Source organism: Lynx canadensis, chromosome X, assembly GCF_007474595.2.
Source record: "Lynx canadensis isolate LIC74 chromosome X, mLynCan4.pri.v2, whole genome shotgun sequence".
Lineage (NCBI taxonomy): Eukaryota > Metazoa > Chordata > Mammalia > Carnivora > Felidae > Lynx > Lynx canadensis.
Genome location: NC_044321.2, coordinates 40,051,018 through 40,074,237, shown reverse-complemented (window position 1 = coordinate 40,074,237; position 23,220 = coordinate 40,051,018). Strand labels below are relative to the sequence as shown.

At 45.9% G+C, this 23,220-nt stretch overlaps 1 protein-coding gene across 8 annotated transcripts in view; it reads left to right on the top strand.

Annotated features, from left to right (window-relative positions):
* ZNF674 (zinc finger protein 674) overlaps positions 1–22,511 on the top strand; it is a 36,355-nt gene extending 13,844 nt beyond the window's left edge. For all 8 annotated transcript variants that reach the window (XM_032592105.1, XM_032592106.1, XM_030305345.1 and 5 more), the window contains one exon: positions 20,432–22,511. In XM_032592105.1, coding sequence (XP_032447996.1) covers positions 20,432–21,924 — 1,493 coding nt within the window. In that variant the 3' untranslated portion in view covers positions 21,925–22,511. The remainder of the gene's footprint in view (positions 1–20,431) is intronic.
* The last annotated feature ends 709 nt before the right edge of the window (positions 22,512–23,220 follow it).

Below are 23,220 nucleotides of genomic sequence, written 5' to 3'. Positions count from 1 at the left end.
GGCAGACTGCAAGCGGGGGAGGGGCAGAGAGAGGGAGACACAGAATGTGAAGCAGGCTTCAGGCTCTGAGCTGTCAGCACAGAGCCCGAAGCGGGGCTTGAACCCACGAACCGTGAGATCATGACCTGAGCTGAAGTCAGACTCTCAAGTGACTGAGCCACCCAGGCGCCCCTATGTTATAATTTTCAAATGTATTATATCTACATACGTTTTAACTCCCCCCAGACAGTGTTATAATTTTTGCTGTCAACTACCATTCATATCTTAATTCAAAAGGAGAAAAATAATCTGTTATATTTACCCAGATATTTTACCATTTCTGCTGCTCTTTATTCCTGAAGTTCTGTGCTTCCCTCTGATACTATTTCCCTTCACTCTGAAGATTCTGTATCATTTCTCTTAGAACGAGTCTACTGGTGACAATATCTCTTAGTTTTCCTTCTTTGAGTTTTTAAATTTCATCTTCATTCTTTTTTTAAGTTTATTTATTTTGAGAGAGACAGAGAGAGAGCACACGCACACAAGCAGGGGAGAGGCAGCGAGAGAGGGAGGGGGTGAATTCTAAGCAGGCTCCGTGCTGTCAGTACACAGCCCGACGTGAGTCTTGATCCCACAAACCGTGAGATCATGACTTCAGGTGAAACCAAGAGTCAGAAGCTTCACCGACTGGACCACCCACGCACCCCTCATTTTCATTCCTAAAAGAAATTTTTGCTGTATTTAAAATTCTGGGTTGACAGTTCTTCATCTTTGGTATTTTTAAGATGTTCCATTATCTTCTGGCCTCCATTGTTTCTGATGACAACTTTACAGTCATTTGAATCACTGTTTCCTTATACACAGTGTGCTTGTTATTCAAGATTTTTTTTAAATTTTTAAAAATATTTATTTATTTTTGAGAGAGAGACAGAGTGTAAGCAGGGGAGGAGCAGAGAGAGAGGGAGACACAGAATCCGAAGCAGGCTCCGGGCTCCGAGCTGTCAGCACAGAGCCTGACGCGGGGCTTGAACCCACGAACTGTGAGATCATGACCTGAGCCGAAGTCGGACGCTCAACCGCCTGAGCCCCAGGTGCCCCAAAGCTTTTTTTTTTTTTAACTTTGCTTACCAGCCATTTGATTGTAATGTTTATGGGTGTTTCTTGGAGTTCATCTTGTTTCTGGTGTGCTAAGCTTCTTGAATCTGTTATGTCTTTCTCCAAATTTGGAAAATTTTTTGACCTTTATTCGATCTTTTTTTTTGCACGAATTTCTCTTCCTTTGAGGACTCTAATGACATGAATGTTGGGCCTTGGGATATTGTCTGTTCTGCAGGTTGGCAGGTTGGATCATCTCTGTCAGTTTAACACCCAAGTTCATTGACTCTTGTCTCTGTCGTTGCCATTCTTCTAAGTCCATCCCATGAGTTGGTGTTCTAATTTCAAATAATTGTGTTTTTTAGTTCTAAATTTCAGTTTCTTTTTTACGGTTTCTGTATCTCTTGAGAACTTCTGTTTATCCATTTTTTAAATTTAGCCATTTATTTCAGGTGTGTTTGCCTTTATCTCATAGAGCTTAGTTACAATAGTTGCTTAAATGTCTTTGATAATTCCAGTATCTGAGTGACCTCAGGATTGGCATCTCTTCCCTTAGGAAGAATTGGTCACATTTTGCTGGTTGTTTGTTATATTGAATAATTTTGGATTCTATCTTAGATAATGGCGATGGTTTTGTTGTTTTTAATCTTTGTTTATCATGTAATAAACCCTGTTAGATTCGGATCACCAGTTTTGTCTCATCTTCTATGGATGTTAATTCATCAGTTAGGTTTTCACTGACTTTCGTGTGCTTCTTTGGATCTTCCCTACGTATGCACCATTCAAGTCTTGGTCTGAGACTTGAGTGGTGATGTAAGTCTTTGTGCAGTTATCAGAGACCTTGCCGTCCTGCTTCAGGTCTGTCTTATGCGTTTGTCACTCAGGTGTTAGACTTTCTTGAGCTGTGGTTTAAATCTTAGTTTAGTTCAGTTCTTAAAGCTTTGGCGTGAGGCTTTTCTTGCCCTTGCACACAAGCCACAGTACTGGGGAAGTTCATATGCCATGGGGACAGAATCTTGCAAAAAATGAGGGAGGGACAAAAAGGAAATTCACTAGAAAAAATAAAAGGAAACTCACTATATGAGCTGCTTCTCTACCTTTTGACTCTCCCCTCAGAGTCTGCCTGCTTTCGTTTATTTTTCAGAGTCCTTAAGTAGTCGGCTTTACATAATTTTGTCCAGAGTAAATTTTAGTTGCAAGAATCAGCAGGAGAGAGAGGCTATAGTAGACATCTTCCACAGTGGCCAGTAATGGAAACCTTGATTTTATTCATTCTTGCTTTTATCTCTATTATTTCCGTGCCCCTGCTCATTTCAACTAAATTTCTTTCCTTTTCTAGTTTCATAAGGTAGAAGCTTAGGTCGTTGCTTTGATAGTTTCCTTTTCTAATGTAAGCATTGGGAAAGTTACCACAGTCTCTGAGTACTGATTTCTCTGTTTTCACCCCTTTATTGTGGTGTAATTGACAGAGAAGAAATTGCATGTCTTTGTAATGCACAATCTGCTAAGTGTTGACATGCACACCCATGAATCCATCACCACAACTAAGATAATGAAGTCATAGAGTGAGTTGGGAAGTATTTCCTCCCTCTTCAGCTCTTCCGAAGAATTTGTATAGAAGCCGGTATTATTTCTTAAACGTCCGGTAGAATTCCCCAGTGAAGTCAACTGTACCCGGAGTTTTCTTTGTGAAAAGGTTTTAAGCTACTATTTCAATTCCTTTAAATACTTACTGGTTTATTCATATTATTTCTTCTTTTTTTGATGTTTGTTTTTGAGAGAGAGAGAGAGAGAGAGAGAGAGAGACAGAGCACGAGCAGGGGAGGGGCAGAGAGAGAGAGAGAGGGAGACACAGATTCTGAAGCAGGCTCCATCCAGGCTCTGAGCTGTCAGCACAGAGCCTGGCATGGGGCTGGAACCCACGAACTGCAAGATCATGACCTGAGCCGAAGTTGCACGTTCAATAGACTGAGCCACTCAGGTCCCCCTCATGTTATTTGTTCTTGAACCAGCTTTGGTAATTTGTGTCTTTCAAGGAGTTTGTCTGTTTCACTTAAGTTGTCAAATTTATTGGGATAAAGTTGTTAAGGTCAGGCATAGGTCAGGGTAAAGATAAGAGTCAGAAGCTAAAAAATTTTAGCAGTCAAAAGTCTTTATTGGGAATTAAGGTCTCGGTCGAAGTTCCGTTGCTTGGGGACAGAGAGAGAGAGGAGTCATGGAAGTCACGCCTGGGTGTGGTGGGGTAGGGTTTTTAAGCTGCAGTGGTTCCAGGTTTAGGTCCGGGTGGGCCTTTTTTGCGCCAGGTCGTGCTGTTGCTCGGTGATTGGTTGACCTTCAATTCATTCTGGCGGGCTGCTCGGGGCTTTCCGTTGGGTTGCGCTGGCGAGATGGCCGTCCCCTCCACTGTGGTTCCAGGGACATCCTAACATTCCAACCTCTTATTGGTGATAATGGGCGACGGATCTGATCTGGCTGCTTCCTGCGGGTGTAAGGGCGACGTCATGGTATTGTGGGGTCTGAGGTTGGAATGCGGGATAATGGCCGGACCGCCATCTGGTGAAATGCAACCTGGGAAACTTCATGAATTCGTTTTCGTACGAAACGGAGAATGCAAGGTAAGAGCATAAGTATTATACAGATAGCAACTAGTGTGACTATGGTGAGGAGCCAAGTTAGGAGGGGTGATTGCCACCAGGAGGTTAGGGGGTCTGAGGATCCTGGGTGGGCGGATAGAGTTTTTTGGATTTCCTTTAGGTGTTCTATATTGGTTTCAACTAAGCCTGATTCATTGAGGTAGTAGAAACATTCTTCCCTCAGGAACAGGCATGTTCCCCCTTTTTCTGCTGTCAGGAGATCTAGGGCTCGTCAGTTTTGTAGAGTGACCTGTGCTAGGGAGTTGATCTGCCTTTGTAAGGCGGTTAGGGAGGTTCCTGAGGCTTCTATTGTGATTTGGAGCCTGTCTGACAGATCCCCGGAGGAGCTAATGGAGCGTATTAGGGAGCTGGTCCCAACACCGGTGGCCAGTAGGGAGGTGGCCAGGGATAGTCCGACCATTTAGTGGGAGGAAAATGGCTCGTTTTTGGAGATGGAATTCGAGGAGTTGATGGAGTTCTTCCTGTCCGTATAGGGTGAGCTGGGGGATGATGGTGACTGGGAGACAGATAGAAGTGTTTTTGGGTATTTGTTTATAAGCCGTGCCATTGCACCAATAGAATCCCCCTGGGGGGGTGGATTGTGGCTAGGCATAGGCAAGGGGGAGGGGCAGGTTGGGGAGGCATAAGAAGAGTAGCATGTTGGGTGAGATGTGTTGTATTGAGGGGTCTCAGTGAGGATGGGAACCTGTAGGGAGATTTGACTTCTGGGGTGGTTGGTGGAGTTAGTGGCGTTGGGAAAGGGGGTGGGTAATGGGACGGCTATTACTGGATCCCACTGGAGGGATTCGCAAAAGAAAGCAGTGTGACAGGTTAGTTAAGCCTGAGTGGTTAAGCAGGACTGTTCCTTGTCTGATTAGTGTAAGCCATGAGAAGGGATGTTGTGTGTGGGGTGTCTGCAGTTGGGTTTTGAGCTGGTTTTCTTGGTCCGTGATCGTTTGGGTAAGATCTTTAAGGTTGGAGAGGGAAGGAGCCATTGAGGGTTCGTAGGTTCGATAGATGGTTAAAGAGGAGACGGGGTTAGAGTGATGGCCGTTCTGATACAGTTTGCCCCTTGTCCCGGTTTGCCAGCGGATATCCCATGGATCAGGGATAGTAAGGGTAAAGTTGCTATCTTGTAAGCAGAAGGGGCCGGTCTTTTTCCCTGTGAAACAGTTTCAGTTGAGCCAGTGCATGTTACATTAGCTATAGGGGCATCCTCCATATTGGGTGGGGGAGGTTTGGGAGCATATACTGTTGGTTTGGCCATATAAAAAGCAAATAGCGGGCTGTATGTGTGCAGCGGCTTGGAGGGTGTTGATTTGTGGAAGTAGGGTGGCAGGATTGAGTCTGGGGGAGAGTTGGAGAGATATTTCAGGATTTTCAACAAAGAGCAGATGGAGGGGCGCCTGGGTGGCACAGTCGGTTAAGCGTCCGACTTCAGCCAGGTCACGATCTCGCGGTCCGTGGGTTCGAGCCCCGCGTCGGGCTCTGGGCTGATGGCTCAGAGCCTGGAGCCTGTTTCCAATTCTGTGTCTCCCTCTCTCTCTGCCCCTCCCCCGTTCATGCTCTGTCTCTCTCTGTCCCAAAAATAAATAAAAAACGTTGAAAAAAAAATTAAAAAAAAAAAAACAAAGAGCAGAAGGAACAATTGTATGCGTGATGGGGAGAGGTGTGCCAGGGCCTTATGTGTAAGGAGATCAGATAGATGGTGCAATGAGAGTACCGTTAGGGGGCAGTGTAGGGTGAGTTTGAGTGCCTCTTTGGTTAGGGTGGCTGCTGCTGCAAGTGCTGTAAGGCAGGGTTGCCACCCCCTGATGGTAGGGTCCAGTTGTTTAGAGAGGTAGGCGACAGCTTGTAACTTGGGGCCACATGATTGGGCTAGGAGTCCTGTTGCAATTCCAGCCCTTTCATCTGTGTGTAAGAGGAAAGGCTTTGAAACATTGGGGAGGGAAAGGACCGGTTGAGTGACTAGAGATGTGACCAGCCGTTGGAAGGCCCTTGCTACCGATCCCCGGCTGGAGAGTGGGCCTTGGGGGGTTTCCTTGGCTGCTTTGTATAGGGGGGCTGTGTGTACAGCAAAGTTAGGGATCCAGTATCGGAAGAAGCCCACTAAGCCCAGGAAGGAGAGGATTTCATCTGCATTGGTAGGTGGGGACAGGGTTTGGAGGGCTTGGAGACGGTCTTGGGTTAGGGCCTTGGTGGTAGGTGTGAGTGAGAATCCCAGGAACGTGACTGTATTAGTACAGATTTGGGCTTTGTGTGGGGAGACTCGATACCCCAGGTTAGCCAGGAAGTTTAGGATATGGATTGTATCTTATTTGGTGTGGTCGAAAGAGGTTCCACATAGTAGGAGGTCATCTATGTATTGTAGTAGAGTACAGTGACTAGAGAGTGGGGCTTTGAGGAGATCCCTGGCCAAGGCCTGCCCAAAGAGATGGGGACTATCACGGAACCCCTGGGGAAGTACCATCCATGTGAGTTGGCAGGCCAGAGAGGTGACTGGATCTTGCCATATGAAGGCAAAGAGGAATTGGGATTCGGGATGTAGGGGAATGGTGAAAAAGGCATCTTTGAGATCAAGCACTGGAAAATGGGTTGTGGATGGGGGAATTTGGGAGAGGAGGGTGTATGGGTTGGGCACTACTGGGTGGATGGGGATTACAGCTTCATTGATTATTCGGAGGTCTTGTGCTAGTTTATATGAGCCATTAGGCTTTTTTACAGGCAAGATCGGGGTGTTGCAGGGGGAGTGACGGAGTGACGTGGGATTAGCAGGCCTTCCTTGAGTAGGCGATCTATGATGGGCTTTAGGCCTAGTCGGTGGGTGTGGGAGATTGGGTATTGGGATCTAGATGGGAATTGTGATGGATTTTTGAGTTTAATGAGGACAGGTTGGTGGTGGGTGGCGATTGTTGGGGTGGATGTATCCCATACGATTGGGTCTACTGGGAGGTCTGGGTGTGGGTTGAAGCTGTGGTCTGTGTTGTCTGTGATAACAGCCAGTAGAAGATGAGTGGGGGAGGGAGAGGAGCAGATAGCTGGTAGGTGTATAGAGGCTCCTAATTTATTGAAGATGTCTCGGCCCAACAGGGGGATGGGGCAGGAGGTGATGACTAGGAAGGAGTGGGAGAAGTGGAAGCCATCCAGGCAGCAGGTGAGTACCGGTGTGCATGGGGGAATGGAGGGGGTGCCACTTTTGCCCATGACCGAAACGGAGGATGGCGTGGTGGGGCCAGAATAGCTCGGCAGGACGGAATAGGTAGCCCCCGTGTCCAACAGAAAGGAGATGGACTTACCCGCCACCTGGAGTTTTACCCTGGGCTCAGCGTGGGTCACCGGAGTTACTGTGTCTGGGCCTCGTTAGTCATCATCCTCCATCTCCAGCAGTTGGAAGGCAGAGTCCAATCCGGGTGAAGCCTCGCCACGTGGAGGCGTTTCGAGTCTGTCGTCCGTTGGGTTAGGACAATCGGATTTCCAATGGCCCGTTTGCTAGCACAATGGGCATGGACTGGTAGGCTTTTTGGGATGGGGACACTGATGAGACCAATGGCCTTCTTGGCCACATTTAAAGCTTGGCCCCGGAGGGGGCTGTGGTCCAGAGGGCTTTATTGTGGCTGGCCTTAGGGCAGCTACCAAGGCTTGGGTCTGTAATTGTACCTTTTGTTGGAGACGGGCCTGTCGCCGTTGTTCTTGAGCTTCCTCTCGGCCATTAAAAACTTTAAAGGCCATCTTTACCAGGTCGGCCATGGGGGTCTGAGGACCATCTTCAGCCTTTTTTAGTTTTTTTGGATATCAGGGGCTAATTGGGAAATAAAATAGGTAGACAATACGGTGGCCCCGGCGGGTGGTAGGGTCCAGTCTGGTATACTGGGTAAGTGTCTCTGTGAGCCGGCTGAGGAAGGCTGTGGGGTTTTCATTGGGGTCCTGTATGACTTCTTGAAGTTTGTTATAATTTACTGATTTGGTTGAGGTTGCCCTCATTTCTGCTAGTAGGCACTGGATCATTTGGTCCCGGCGCCGGTGACCGTTGCCCACATGTTGGTAGTTCCAGTAGGGGTCGGCTGCCGGGACAGCATCGGCCCCTACGGGCATAGTGGGGTCAGTCATGTGGGTTTGGTCTGCATGTTCTCTGGCTGCGGCCTGGATGTGCTCCCTCTCCTCAGGGGTGAGGGTAGAGGTGAGGATTACATGGATGTCATGCCATGTGAGACTGTAGGCTTGAGCAAGGTATTGGAATTCCTTAATGTATTGGGTGGGGTCAGCCGAGAATGACCCTAGCTGCTTTTCAATGGCGGATAAGTCTTGGAGGGAGAAGGGGACATGAACGGGAACCAGGCCTTCAGGTTCTGCCACCTCTAGGAGAGGCAAGATGGCCGCTGGGGCCTGTTCGATGGGAGGGGCCCGAGCACAAGTTCGGGATGATATGGGAGGTGAAGGCGGGACGGCTGGAGGTAGTGAGTACGGAGGGGGGCGAGGGCCAGTGGGCGAGGGCCGGTGGGCGGCGTGGCTAGATTCTCTAACGGGTCGGACATCGGGGAAGTTGGTGAGGTGGGGTCATCGGGGGTTGTGGGCGGGCAAGGAGCATGCGTGCAGAGGGGCAGGAGGAACATAGGTAGGGGCGAGACCTGAGGTCCCAAAAGGCCATGACGTAGGGTATTTCTCCCCATTTTCCCAGCCGATGGCAGAAATTGTCCAGATCGGTTAAGATTTGGTATTGTAAAGACCCCTCGGGTGGCCATTGAGGATCATTATCTAATTTGTACTGAGGCCAGACTACAGTGCAAAGGTGGATGAGTTGGTTACGACCAAGTTCGCCTTGTAAGCCGAGGAAGTTTTTTAACAGACATTGGGGGTGGTGGGGTAAGAGATCGAGGCGGTTTAGACTCGTTACTCCCCATTGGCGTGGCAGGGCGAGGCATCCCTCGCGCTGCAATAAGGGGTCTGTTGGCATGTGAGCCTTACGGCGTGTGGAGGAAAGGAGACTGACTTGCGAGACATCTCTCCTGGGTGTCAGCCGTAGTTGGAGGAGGGAGGGAGGGGTCTGTCCTACTTACCGGCTCCTGTAGGTGCTTGTGAGTAGGGTGGTTGGCGTCTGGCTTGGCGAGGAGGGAGTTCAGCCAAGGGAGGCGAGCTACTGCCTCCCCCCGGGTTTCAGGTCAAATGTTAAGGTCAGCCGTAGGGCAGGGTAAAGATAAAGTCAGAAGCTAAAAAATTTTAGCAGTCAAAGGCTTTATTGGGAATTAAGGTCTCGGGCGAGGTTCTGTAACTCAGGGAGAGAGAGAGAGAGGAGTCAGGGAAGTCGGCGCCCGGGTGTGATGGGGTAGGGTTTTTAAGCTGCAGTGGTTCCGGGTTTAGGTCCGGGTGGGCCTTTTTTGCGCCAGGTCGTGCTGTTGCTCGGTGATTGGTTGACCTTCAGTTCATTCTGGGGCTTTCCGTTGGGTTGCGCTGGCAAGATGGCTGTCCCCTCCACTGTGGTTCCAGGGACATCCTAACAAAAGTTGTTGATAATACTCCTGTATTATCTTTTTAATTTCTGAGAGCCCCTGGTAGCCTTGTTCTAGTTTTAAAAGTGTAATCAGAGGCGCCTGGGTGGCTCAGTCGGTTAAGCGTCTGACTCTTGATTTTGGCTGGGACATAATCTCACAGCTTGTGGGATTGAGCCCTGCATCGGGCTCTGTGCTGACCGCGCAGAGCCTGCTTGAGATTTCTCTGTCTCCCTCTCTCTCTGCCCCTCCCCTGCTCTCACGCACTCCCTCTCTCTCTCAAAATAAATAAACTTAAAAAAAAAAGTTTAATCACAGATAACAGTGAAAACTGTGAACCTCATTTAAAGGGAAACCTCTCTGCCAACTAACGCCGGCTTCGGTGCTGCAGGCTGGAAGTTTTTGGGGGCAAAAGAAGCATGCCCAGTCTGTCTTTGCTGCTGTCACCTCGATGCTAGCAGGAAGCCTTCTTCCCAAAGTAACCCCGCCCTGTTCACACCCAGAGGGGCCACATCTGGCTTGTGGACCGTGTGCGTGTGTGTACCCGTGCCTGGCTCCTTGATCTCTTCACACCCCTATGTGGCCTCTTTGGCGCCCGTAGTTTTTTTGGGTGCAGCTGGGGTGCCACGCCCTGTGTGTCCCCCAAACTCTAGCAGACATACATCAAGCAAGTTGTCTCCTGGAGTCCTTACTAGACGAGGGGTCAGGTGAATACGCTCCTCCCTCCCGTGTTGTTGGGGAGACAAAATGCCACAGTTTTCCCACAGCTCTCCTGGAAGAGGTCTCCTTCCCCTGCTCCTTCCACCTTAACCTCTCAGACTTTTAAGGCCTGTGTTACTACTGAGGGACATTAAGTGGTTCGGACCTGCTCCTTTTAAGTCCTGCTAAGATCGCTGGACTAGAGAAGCACTTAGTAGTATTATATTAGCAGCCTCTGAAAGAGAAAGAGTGGGCTTTTTTTTTCCCTCCTGATGAGAACTTTTAAGGTTTACTGTCTTAGCGGGGGTACCTGGGTGGCTCAGTGGGTTAAGCGTCCGACTTCGGCTCAGGTCATGATCTTGTGGTCCACGGGTTCGAGCCCCATATTGGGTTCTGTGCTGACAGCTCAGAGCCCGGAGCCTGCTTCGGATTCTGTGTCTCCCCCTCTCTCTGCTCTTCCCCCCCTCATGATCTGTCTCTCTCTCTCTCTCTCTCTCTCTCTTTCTCTCAAAAATAAATATACATTAAAAACAAATTTAGGGGCACCTGGGTGGCTCAGTCGGTTAAGCGTCCGACTTCAGCTCAGGTCATGATCTCACAGTCTGTGGGTTCGAGCCCCGCATCGGGCTCTGTGCTGACAGCTCAGAGCCCGGAACCTGCTTCGGAATCTGTGTCTCCCTCTCTCTCTGCCCCTCCCCTGCTCATACTCTGTCTCTCTCTCCCTCTCTCTCTCAAAAAAAAAATGTAAAGCCCTTAAAACAGTGCCGGACACATAAATGTCCCCTGCTATGCCATTCTTATCATCCTTATTGATGTTGTTCATAGCCACGTGGACCCCCCCCCCCCTTATCTTCTTTGACTCTTTGGTCATCCGTATAGGAATCGTAGGGTTAGTTTCTTGACGTCTGTGGAAAACCCTGTTGAGGCTTCCTGAATACAATTGCACTGCGTTTATTTTTTTATTTAAAACAATTTTTTTTAACATTTATTTTTGAGACAGAGAGAGACAGAGCATGAACGGGGGAGGGGCAGAGAGAGAGGGAGACGCAGAATCCGAAACAGGCTCCAGGCTCCGAGCTGTCAGCACAGAGCCCGACGCGGGGCTCGAACTCACAGACCGTGAGATCGTGACCTGAGCCGAAGTTGGACGCTTAACCGACTGAGCCACCCAGGCGCCCCTGCACCGCGTTTAAAGACAAGCTGGGCACAGGCTCAGGATTGGCATCTTTACACTGTTGAATTTTCTCATCGGCGAACCCTTAGCTTCTCTTTTCTGTTGTTTGTCTTCAGAAAGTGCTCGCACATCTCTTGTTACATTTATTCACAGATACTTCTTAGTTATTGCGGCAATTGTGATTGGGATCTTTTTTTCCCATAATGTTTTCTTTTTTTTTTTTTAAGGTTTTATTTATTTATTTTGAGAGAGAGCGAGCGAGCATGCACAAGCTGGGGAGGGGCAGAGAGAGAGGGAGAGAGAGAATCCCAGGCAGTCTCCGTGCTCAGCGCAGAGCCCGACACAGGGCTCGATCCCATGACTGTGAGATCATGACCTGAGCCAAATCAAGAGTCACACACTTGGGGCGCCTGGATGGCTCAGTCAGTTAAGTGTCTGACTCTTGGTTTCGACTCAGGTCATGATCTCACGGTTTGTGCGTTCGAGCCCCGGGTCAGGCTCTGTGCTAACAGCACGGAGCCTGCTTGGGATTCTCTGTCTCCCTCTCTCTGCCCCTCCTCTGCTCACCCTCTATATCACTCTCTCTCAAAATAAATAAATAAACATTAAAAAAAAAAAAGAAGAGAGAGAGAGACACTTAACTGAGCCACCCAGGCGCCCCTCCTATAACATTTTCTAACTGGCTAATATCAGTGCATGAGAATGCTAATGATGTTGATATAATCAACCTGTGAACAGAAACCATTCTAGATGGCTTTTATTACTACTAATAGTTCTTAGGGGCGCCTGGGTGGCTCAGTTGGTTAAGTACTGACTTCGGCTCAGGTCATGATCTCACGATTCGTGAGTTCGAGCCCCATGTTGGGGTCTGTGTTGACAGCTCAGAGCCTCAAGCCTGCTTCCGATCCTGTGTCTCCCTATCTCTCTGGCCCTCCCCGATCATGCTGTCTCTCAACAAAAAAATACTAATAGTTCTTAGATTCTCTTGAGTCTTCTATGTAAAGAGTTCTCTTCATAAAAACAATCTTGTCTTTTCCTTCCCAATCGTACATTTTCTTTCTTTTTCTTGTCTTCTATCAGGGCCTGTAGTACAGTGTTTAATAGATGCAGTGATAGTGAATTCTTTGTTTCTGATTTTAATGAAAATAATGAGGGCAGTGATAGGAAAATAATGATAGGAAGTATGTGAGTGCTTGCTATGTTCTGGATGCTTTTCACACACTTAATCCTTAGACAACCCTGTCAAGTCGGTTGGCTGTTAGCTTCATTTTATCGATGAGAAAACTGAGGCCCAGAGAGGTGACAGAACTCACAAAACCCACCATTACGTGTATTTGCTGTGCTATCTTGAAAGATCCCTTCCATCCGAAGCTGCTTCTGTATTCCTCGTTTGCTAATGAGACTTTCTTAAACATCATGAATGAGTGTTACTATTTTCTCGAATGCTTATTTTCTGCCTCTGTTGACAAGGTAATTTTTCTCCTTTGATCTATTCATGGGGTGGATTATGTTAATAGGTTTTCTGATATTGAACTGTTCCTGCACTCGTCTGCTCAATTCTACTTGGTTGTGATGCATTTCTTTTAATAAATTGAAGTCTGCTCACGTTTAAGAGTCTTGCATTAATGTTCAGAAGTGAGAAAGCTTCGATTTTCTTTTCTTGTGCTGTCCTCTTATTCTGGTATACGAGGTTATACTGGCTGCATAAAACAGACTGGGCACTTTTCCTTCTTTTTCTAGTTTCTGAAACTAATTGACTGCAGTATATCTGTTCCTGTGAGTTGATGGCAATCATCTATGAAAACTTCCAGGGGCGCCTGGGTGTCTCAGTCGGTTAAGCGTCCGACTTCGGCTCAGGTCATGATCTCGCGGTCCGTGAGTTTGAGCCCCGCGTCGCGCTCTGTGCTGACAGCTCAGAGCCTGGAGCCTGTTTCGGATTCTGTGTCTCCCTCTTTCTCTGACCCTCCCCTGTTCATGCTCTCTCTCTCTCTGTCTCAAAAATAAATAAATGTTAAAAAAAAAAAAAAAAAAAAACTTCTGGGTAGGATGCCCTTTTTTAGGGCAAGACTTTTGATTACAGGGTGAATTTTATGATTTTCAAAATCATTACTGATTTATTCCTGTTTCCTATATCCTCTGTCAATTCTGGTCATTTTTCTAGACAGTTGTGTTTCATCTGAGATTTCAGATTTACTGACCTAAGGCAGTATTCTCTTTCGATTAAAAGAAAAATAGGTTTCATTTTTACCAAAGTAGATCATGGCTGAGGTTTAAAGAATGAGAGAAGTGTGGCAAAGCTATAAAGAAAGTCAAAGTCAAAAAAAAAAAAAAAAAAAAAAAAAAGAAAGTCAAAGTCATTATAAACATAAAATGCAGGATAGTGATTATCTGAGAAGAAAGAAAACGAAATGGGCACATGAACTTCAAAGGTAATGATAATTTGTTTTTTGGGTGTTTTTTTTTCAGTGAGTACGTGTACGTGCACTCAAGTGGGAGAGGGGCAGAGGGAGAGAAAGACTCTTAAGTAGGCTCCAGGCCCAGCTCGGAGCTCTATGTGAGGCTCAGTCCCACGACCATGAGATCATGACCTGAGCCAAAATCAAGAATCAGATACCTAACTGACTGAACTACCTGGGTGCCCCTGTTTTTCTTTTCTTTTCTTTTCTTTTCTTTTCTTTTCTTTTCTTTTCTTTTCTTTTCTTTTCTTTTCTTTTCTTTTCTTTTCTTTTCTTTTAAGTAGGCTCCACACCCAACGTGGGGCTTGAACTCATGACCCTGAGATCAAGAGTCACATGCTCTTTTCACTGAGCCAGCCAGGCACCCCACGATAATTTGGTTTTTAGTGAGTGGTGGATAGCAGGTGTCTTTTGTATCACTCTTCCTTATAATTTATATGTATCTCACGATAATTATGTAGAATTTTCTGCTATGGAAGATTGAGATTTAGCTCACTTCATTTCTCCTGCCTCTCACACACATCCTCACACCAAGACGTTTTGTTCCCCGGTGTTCCCAGTATGATTCTACCACAGATGTGGTTCCCGACAGTACTTCTGTCCACAACGTTATGGCTGTGTAAACATAATAGGCAGCTGAGCCGTGCGGTAATCTGTGATTAGTTTAGCTCTCCCGCGTAACTCTTTGCTTCCTTTGGTTAATATTTGCTTTATTTCTTTGCTTTGCTTCTTTCTCTACGTACTTCCTGCCAGCTCAACTTGAACACTCCATAACCAGCCATCTAGAGTGGCTCCGGATGCTTTCCAGAGCTATCAGGTGTTCCAATCAATGTCATAACCCCTGAGCTTGTCTGGAGCCATCTGACCCTCTCCCTCCTGGGTGGATTATCCTCATCGCTGCTCGTGTGGCTGCCCTCACATCCTTCACCATCATTCTGGGGGCTCCCTCCACTTTCTGCTTTGTTGGAGTCCCCATTCGCTTTATGCCACGCCCTCTTCCACGGTTCATTGGAGCACCGTCTTCCAGGACTCGACTCAGAAAGAACGTAGGTCCATGGGAGGTACATTTGTTGAGGTTGTTGAATATCTAGAAGTGTTGGTTATCCTCGTCCTAGATGGAGAGTTGAGCTTGGGGTAGAGTTCTAGGATGGACGTTTCTTTCCCTTAGACTTCTGAAGGCATTGCACCATTGTCTTCTGATTTTCAATGTTCCTTTTGAGAACTCTGAATCTATTCTGATTATTATTATTATTGTTTTTTAACATTTACTTATTTGAGAGAGACAGAGTGTGAGTGGAGGAGGGGCAGAGAGAGAGGGAGACACAATCCGAAGCAGGCTCCAGGCTCCAAGCTGTCAGCACAGAGCCCGACATGGGGCTTGAACTCACGGACCCTGAGATCGTGACCTGACCTGAGGTCAGATGCTTAACTGACTGAGCCGCCCAGGCGCCCCTATTCTGATTATTGATACCTGGTATCAATTTTTTTTTCTGTCTGTAAGCTTATAAGATCCACCCCCGCCCGTTTATCTCATGTTTGGTGATGTTTCTCCATGTGTCTTGATATGGGATCATTTTCACCAGTATTCCTGGGCACTTGGGTAGGAGATCAATCCCCACAGGGATAGTTGCTCCTTTCTTGTACAGAGCCAAGATGCTGCAGAGACTGACAGCCACATTTCAAGTCCAAGTGGCAAGCAAGTTGTTTTTCGTTTTTTTGTTTTTTTAAAAAAGCCCTTTTCACTTTGTCGAAGATTCCAAGTTGACCCTATAACAATAGGCACCTCAGGCCACAAAATCATCAGCCCCTAATGGTCGGACATCTGGATTCCCAGAAGAACAACAGGTGTTCAGTGCCCCAAGCAGGCAAGATAGTCTTATCAGTGTAGGGAACATTCTAGAAACTGACTTTCCAGACTTCAGCCAGGAGCCAGGCTTGCTGTGTTACCATTTCCCTGCACGCTCTCTTTACTGATGCTCTTTATTTCTTCATGTGGATTTGAGTTACCATATTGTAAACTTTCTTTCTTAGAGCTGAGCTCCAAGGTAGGTCACACAGTGACAGCAGATGTACAGATGGAGCTTTCAGTGGAGATCCAAAACAGGTCAGCCCCCCAGGCTGCTGTGAGGCTGCCAGTTTTCACTGCTTACGGGGCAGAGTTGGGGAGCCAGTGGTTTGGGGTACAGGGAGAAGAGGTGAGTGGCACCAACTGAAACACCACAGATTGGGCTGTTCTCACTGAGGTTCACTGGTTCTTCTTGAATAAATGCTTCTTTTTAAATTTTTAAAAAATGTTTATTTAAGAGAGAGAGAGAGAGAGAGAGAGAGAGAGAGAGAGAGAACCCCAAGCAGGCTCCACACTGTCAGCATGGAGCCCGACGCGGGCCCCAAACTCATCAACTGTGAGATCGTGATCTGAGTGAAATCAAGAGTCAGACGCTCGCCTGACTGAGCCACCCAGTGGCCCTGAATAAACGCTTCTTAATTTGTTGTATGCCTTTGGTTAATTTCCTAACTCCTCAAAGGATAGATTTTGATAATTTTGCCAGTATTTTCATTGCTTTCATGGGGGGAAAAGATTTACTGAGATCCTCACTCCCCCTTTCCAGAAGTCTTGCCTTAGTGCATTTCTCTTAAAACTGAAGAGAAGTACAGAAAATCATCATTGTAACATACCTTTGTGCTTACCTCCCAGAATTAGCAAATGTTAGTATTTTGATACTTGGTGGTGGTGGGTTTTTTTTTTAATAAAAGAAATAGAGCTTTACAAATAAAGGTGTCCTTTTCCTGTCCCGAGTCCCGCTCCTCTCGTTCACTCCCTGGGCAAACAGTACCATGAATTTGGTGAGTACCCTTCTCATCCATGTTTTTATACTTGGACTACATCTATTTGCATCTGTAATCTGTATGGTGTTCCTTTTGTAAATCTACCAGCTTAGTGCACTTGAACTTTAGGGTTCTTTCCAAAACTTTCTTTCTGTATTCAGCGTTGCCCTTTGAGCTGGTGCATTACATTTAGTTCATTCATTTTCAATGCTGGTATAGCATTCCAGCGTTGGAGTATTGCAGTCCATCAACCCATACCTCTGTTACTGGGAATTTATTTCCTGTATTTGTTGACATTCTTATACATGTATCCTGGCTCACACTTGTAGGATTTTCTCTGTGTTATAGCCACAAATGGAATACACAGTAGGGTACGTACATTGTCAACATTATTGGATATTATTTACCTTTGTTCTCCCATAAATAGAATCAGTTTCCTTTGTATATTTAAGCGTTTTGCACGTAGGGGCGCCCGGGTGGCTCAGTGAGTTAAGTGTCTCACTTTGGCTCAGGTCATGATCTCACAGTTCATGAGGTCCAGCCCCACATCAGGCTCTGTGCTGATGGCACAGAGCCTGCTTGGGATATTCTCTCTCTCTCTCTCTCTCTCTCTCTCCCTCCCTCCCTCCCTCCCTCCCTCTCCCTTGCTGTAGTGTGCCCTCGCTCTCTCTCTCTCTCAGAATAAATAAACTTGAAAAAAAGAGTTTTTTGTCTATTTGGAGCACCCGTCTGGCCCAGTTGGTGGAGCATTTGACCTTTAATCTCAGGGTTGTAGATTTGAGCCCCATGTTGGGTTTAGAGATTACTTACAAATAAAATCTTTCTAAAAAAAAAAAAAAGTCTTGCATCTATTGTTTTTTAATTTTAAAAAAATTTAATGTTTTTTTTTAAATTTATTTTTGAGAGTGAGAAGGGGGAGCAGGGCAGAAAGAGAGGGAGACACAGAATCATAAAGCAGGCTCCATCCAGGCTCTGAGCTGTCAGCACAGGGCCCGACGCAGGGCTCGATCTCACGAACCACAAGATCACTACCCGAGCCGAAGTCCGATGCTTAACCGACTGAGTCACCCAGGCGCCCCGAGTCTTGAATCTATTTAAATGAAAGTGCTTTAGAATATTCTCATATTCTGTCCTTATTTTCTTTTGGCATCAAGGTCATTTTATGTTTTATAGGACATAAGCATTGTTTTACCAGCTATTTTTTTGGTTATTCAGTACCAGGTACATGTCTTTCCATAATTTTATTTTCAAAGTTCCTCTCTCATTTTGCTCTAATTGTCTTTTGGAAATATAAAGGTGATTTTCATTTTTATTTTGAGAGAGAGTTGAGTGGGGGAGGGGCAGAGAGAGAGGGCAAGAGGGAAAATCCCCAGCAGGCTTTGCACTGTCAGCTCCCAGCCCGACTCAGGGCTCAAACTCATGAACCACGGGATCGTGACCTGAGTGGAAATCTGGAGTCAGATGCTTAACTGACTGAGCCACCCAGGCGCCCGCATAAAGCTGATTTTTAAAAATAAAATTTAATATGGTTGACCTTTAACAAATGGGGTTAATATAAATTTATTGTGCTATTACTATGATAGTATTTCTGCTTTTATTGTACTTTCTATATATCCTGCTTTTTCTTTACCCCTTTTTTCCTGCCTTTACTACATTTTTTTTTTTACCTCCACCCGCTTTGGTATTTTCCTTCTGAAAAATTCAAGCACCAAGCATTATTCTCAGCCAGGCTTTGTGTGTGGCAAATTCCGTGCCTTTTCTTGTCTAAAAACATATTCATTTTGCCATTTTTCTTTGTGATAATTTATAGATGACGTCAGGCTTCTCTCAGGACTTTGAGTATATTCTTTAATCTTTTGGCTTCTTTTATTGCTGATCAAGTCTGGGGTTGCTCTAATTGTTTCTTTTTTCTTCTTAAAGTTTATTTACTTATTTTGAGACACAGCAGGGAGGGGCAGAGAGAGAGGGAGACACAGAATCCCGAGCAGGCTCCAGGCGCCGAGCTGTCAGCGTAGAGCCCGATGCGAGGCCCGAACCCACAAGCCGTGAGATCGTGACCTAAGCTGAAGTCGGACGCTTAACCGACTGAGCCCCCCAGGCGCCCCTCTGATTGTTTCTTTATAGGTGACTTTAAAAATTTCTCCATGGTAGCTTTCACTACTTTCTGACTCTCAAGTCTTGCGGTGGCACTAAACTGTGTCCAGGTACCGATCTGCTTTTATTTACCACACTCAGGACTCTGGACATTCAGTGGTAGGATGCATGCCTTTCTTCCCTTCTAGAAAACTACCAGTCATCGTCTCTTCAGATATTGCCTAGATCAGTGGTCCCCAAGACCAGAACCATATTTAGTGATTTTCGAGAAGGATCCGTGGGACTCAGCATATAGTTGTATCTACAGCTCCGATCTATTACAGCGATGTAGTAAACATACACCCCTAGGTCATAAGGGGGGAAGACACTAGCAGGGTCTGGATGAATCCATGTACAGGATGCCTTATGCTCTCTCCCTCCCATCTAGGGTCACCCGGGGCACACTTGTCCCAGCGGAAAAAATGCAGCAACGTGTGCCCGGGGAGGCCCAGTAGAAACTCAGCACCCTCAGTTGCCCTGCCTTGCACATACCAGAATTTCAGGCACACAGAAGGAAGGGAAATGTTCAGCATAAATCACATTGTTTGTACAAGCAGCCTTATCAGTTAGGGAATGGTGGAGACATTGCTGAACTCCCAGTTTCCCAGACTGCAGGGCCGAACCTTGCAAGCCAGCCTTTCTAAGCCTAGCAGCCTCAGGGCTGCTCTGTTTTCCCTTTTCCTGGCGTATTGCCCCTGTCCCTGTCTTTTTAAAAAATTTTTTTAATGTATATTCATTTTTGAGAGACAGAGCGCATGTGGGGGTGGGGCAAAGAAAGAGGGAGACACAGGATCCGAAGCAGGCTCCAGGCTCCGAGCCGTCAGCACAGAGCCTGATGCGGGGCTCAAACTCATGAAACATGAGATCATGACCTGAGCCAAAGTCGGACGCTTAACTGACTGAGCCACCCGCGTGCCCTGCTCCTGTCCCTTTCTACCGTTTCCATTTGGACTTTCTATTAAACCTGTGTTGGAACTCACCATTTTTCTATTTGTCTTACCATATTTCCATTTTGTTAGCTCTTCACACTGCAATCAGGGTGATTTCCTAAGATGTCATCTGATTCATTAAGTTGGTTTTTATCTGTGCCTAGTCTGTTCAGCTTCTCTATTTAGAGCTTTAATAATGCCTATATATTCTTTTATATTTATATTTGTTCCTTTTCTCAAATGTTCCTTTCCCGTCCCGATAGTATAGCTCTTACCTTATTTCTTTGAATATTTGAAATATATTTATTTTAAAGTCTAGAGTGTTCTGTTAGCTACAGTTCTAGGAAATGGGATTATCTGCTGACACCAGGAGTATCAAGATGGTTCATTTCCTTGGGAGGTTTAAATTGTTTTACTGTGAATTCTTCAGTGAGAATTGGCTTTCCACAGAAGTTGTGTGAGTCCTAAGCTATAAAAACATAAGATATATCTTTTGGGGTTTGCCACATCTAGGAACCTAGTAATAGCAGGACCAGTTTTTCATGTTAATTTGTCAGCTTGTGGACTCTGTACTCATCGTTTGGGATTGAGTCGCACAACTAGGCTTTTGCTTTCTTATATATAACATCTTTCTTTCCAATTTCCTCGTCCAGTGGGGAGTTTTCCTGGCTCCTCTTTGACAAACATGGAAGGCCCTTGCGATTTCTAGCTGTAAGCGGGAATTACCTATACCAGTTTCCTGAAGATTTTTGCCCTGTGGTCTGGATTACCACTGCAAATCCCGAAGCTTCTGTTTCTGGTCACCCCGTCACTTTAAATTTCCACTTCACTTTTGACACCCAGTTTCTTGGTTCTGAGCCTGACTGTGGATTCAATTATTTTTGTTCAACACGGGCCAGCATAGTTCTTCATGTTCACAGTGAGAGGGGAGGCGGTGCTCGTGGGGCATGGACACAGCCCATCCACCTCAGCTCCAGATTTACCCCATTACAAGTCCAATGAGTTCCTTGCTTTTTTTTCCCAGAATTCTGGCAAGTGCATGACCAGATGGACAACCACAAGGAAAGCCAAGACCAACGTCTGTGGCCGACTGCATTCGTAGACCAGGAAACACAGAAGGACCAAAGTGGCCAGGAATTGACAACATTCAGGACAATCATTTATCCGGGCACAGACTTTGTTTCTATAAGACAAAGACTCCCTAGATATTATTCATGGGGAAGGTGTTCAAAACATAATTTAAACTTTCTCTGTCAAAGCAGAAGTTCTGTAAGAAAGAAAGGTGATGAGCGTAAGGCACATTGGAAGTCGTGCTTCCACCCTAATCTTTATCCTGCGCAGCCTGGAGAGAAATTCTTTGAGCCTAATCAACGTGGAAAAACCCTCCACCATAAGCAAGCCCTCGATAAACCTCCAAGAAGTCAAACCAGGGAGAAACTCTTTGAGTGTTCTGAATGCGGGAAAGTGTTTATCCAGAAAGCCAACCTTGTCGTGCACCAGAGAACTCACACGGGAGAGAAGCCCTATGAGTGCAGCGAATGTACAAGAGCCTTCAGCCAGAAGTCAACCCTCATTGCACACCAGAGAACTCACACAGGGGAGAAGCCCTATGAGTGCAGTGAATGTGGGAAAACCTTTATCCAGAAGTCAACGCTGATGAAACATACGCGAACTCATACAGCAGAGAAACCATTTGTATGTGGTGAATGTGCAAAAGCCTTTAAGAGTTCCTATCACCTTACTAGACATGAAAAAACACACATTAGACAAGCATTTTATGAAGGAGTCCACTGTGGTAAATCCAGCCTTATGTACCCAAGGACTCATACGGGTGAGAAACCTGACTGTAATAAACATGGGAAACCCTCTGATGAGAAACCCAACCCCATTAAACACCAGAGATCTCCTATAAAAGAGAAAGCTTACGAGTGCAGTAAATGTGGAAAAAGCTTCAGGGGGAAGTCCCACCTCTCTGTCCATCAGAGAACTCACACAGGAGAGAAGCCTTACGAATGCGGCATATGTGGGAAGACTTTCAGTGGAAAATCACACCTCTCTGTCCATCAAAGAACTCATACAGGAGAGAAGCCTTATGAGTGCAGAAGATGCGGGAAAGCCTTTGGTGAAAAGTCAACCCTTGTTGTACATCACAGAACTCATACAGGAGAGAAACCCTACAAATGCGGTGAATGTGGGAAAGCCTTCAGCGAAAAGTCACCACTGATAAAACATGAGAGAATTCATACAGGAGAGAGACCCTACGAATGCAGCAACTGTGGGAAAGCATTCAGTAGGAAGTCAACTCTCATTAAACATCAGAGAATTCACACAGGAGAAAAACCCTATGAATGTAGTGAATGTGGGAAAGCTTTCAGTGTGAAATCAACTCTCATTGTACATCACAGAACTCACACGGGAGAAAAACCCTATGAATGCAGAGACTGTGGAAAAGCCTTCAGTGGGAAGTCAACTCTGATTAAACATCAGAGAAGTCACACAGGAGATAAAACCTATTAATATACTTGAGCGTGGGAGAATTTCCCTATTATACCTCATTATAGATCAGTTCATCCTGGGGAGTAATCTTAGCAATGTCAAGAATGTCAGAAACTCTTCAGATATTAATGTTCCTTTAATGTAATAAAAGGTTCAAAAATATAATTCCAGAAGCATGTAATAAATGCGACCAGTTTTTCACCCAGAAGGTCTTACGAGTGAATTGTATATCAGGGAATTCAACGGTGGCAGAATTATGAGTGTATTGACGTGAAACAACCTTGAGAAAGAATGTAAATGTTATCGCCTAACAGAGTCTTTATGCTGAGGAAAAACTAAAGAGTCGAATGAGTTTAGAAAACTATGTCAGCAATTATGAGAGAAATGTGTTCCATATTCTGTAACATTCTGTGGGAAAGGTGCAGAGGCTGCTAACAAGGAGTCAAATAGAAAAAAGTGAGGTTCACCCTGGAATAGAACACACTTTTGAAAGAACAGTATAGAGCATAAACTGTTAATCCCAGCTGGGGCAAACTCCCCGTTATTATTTTTTTATTTTTAATGTTGATTTTTTGAGAGACAGCACGAGTGAGTGGGGGAGGGGTAGAGGGAAGGAGACACAGAATCGGAAGCCAGTTCCAGGCTCCGAGCTGTCAGCACAGAGCCTGCTGCGGGGCTCGAACCCACGAACCTCGAGATCATGACCTGGGCCGAAGTCGGACGCTTAACTGACTGAGCCACCCAGGCGCCCCAGCCCTGTTATTATTTTTAATGTTTATTTATTTTTGAGAGAGAGGGCGCATGCATACGGGCACGTGGGGGAGGGACAGAGGGGGAAACAGAATCCCAAGCAGGCTCCACACTGTCAGCGCAGAGCCCAACACAGGACTCGGTCTCAGGGGTGAGATTATGACCTGAGCTGAAATCAAGAGTTGGACGCTTAACTGACTGAGCCACCCAGGCACCCCACCCCCTATTATTTCTTAAACAACTAGAAAAATTGCTCCCTTAAGTAGAATGGGAGATGAGTCATCAGGGTCCCTGTCACAAAGGGGCTCAAAGAGATCTTACACATGTTACCCATCATCTTCAGTGCAAAAATGCAAATCCCTTACAGAAAAGGCACACCTTGCTTGGAAACAGTGCTTACAATTTAACGTTCTTTGCCTTGTAAGAAAGAGTAGTCACTTTATGGTGAGGCAATAAAAGATTTTTAATTGTCAGAGCATCTCCTGTGACAGCAATATTATTTAAATTGCGAAACAAATCAGAAATTGAATATCCCATAATAGGTAAGTGATTAAAATTCGATATATC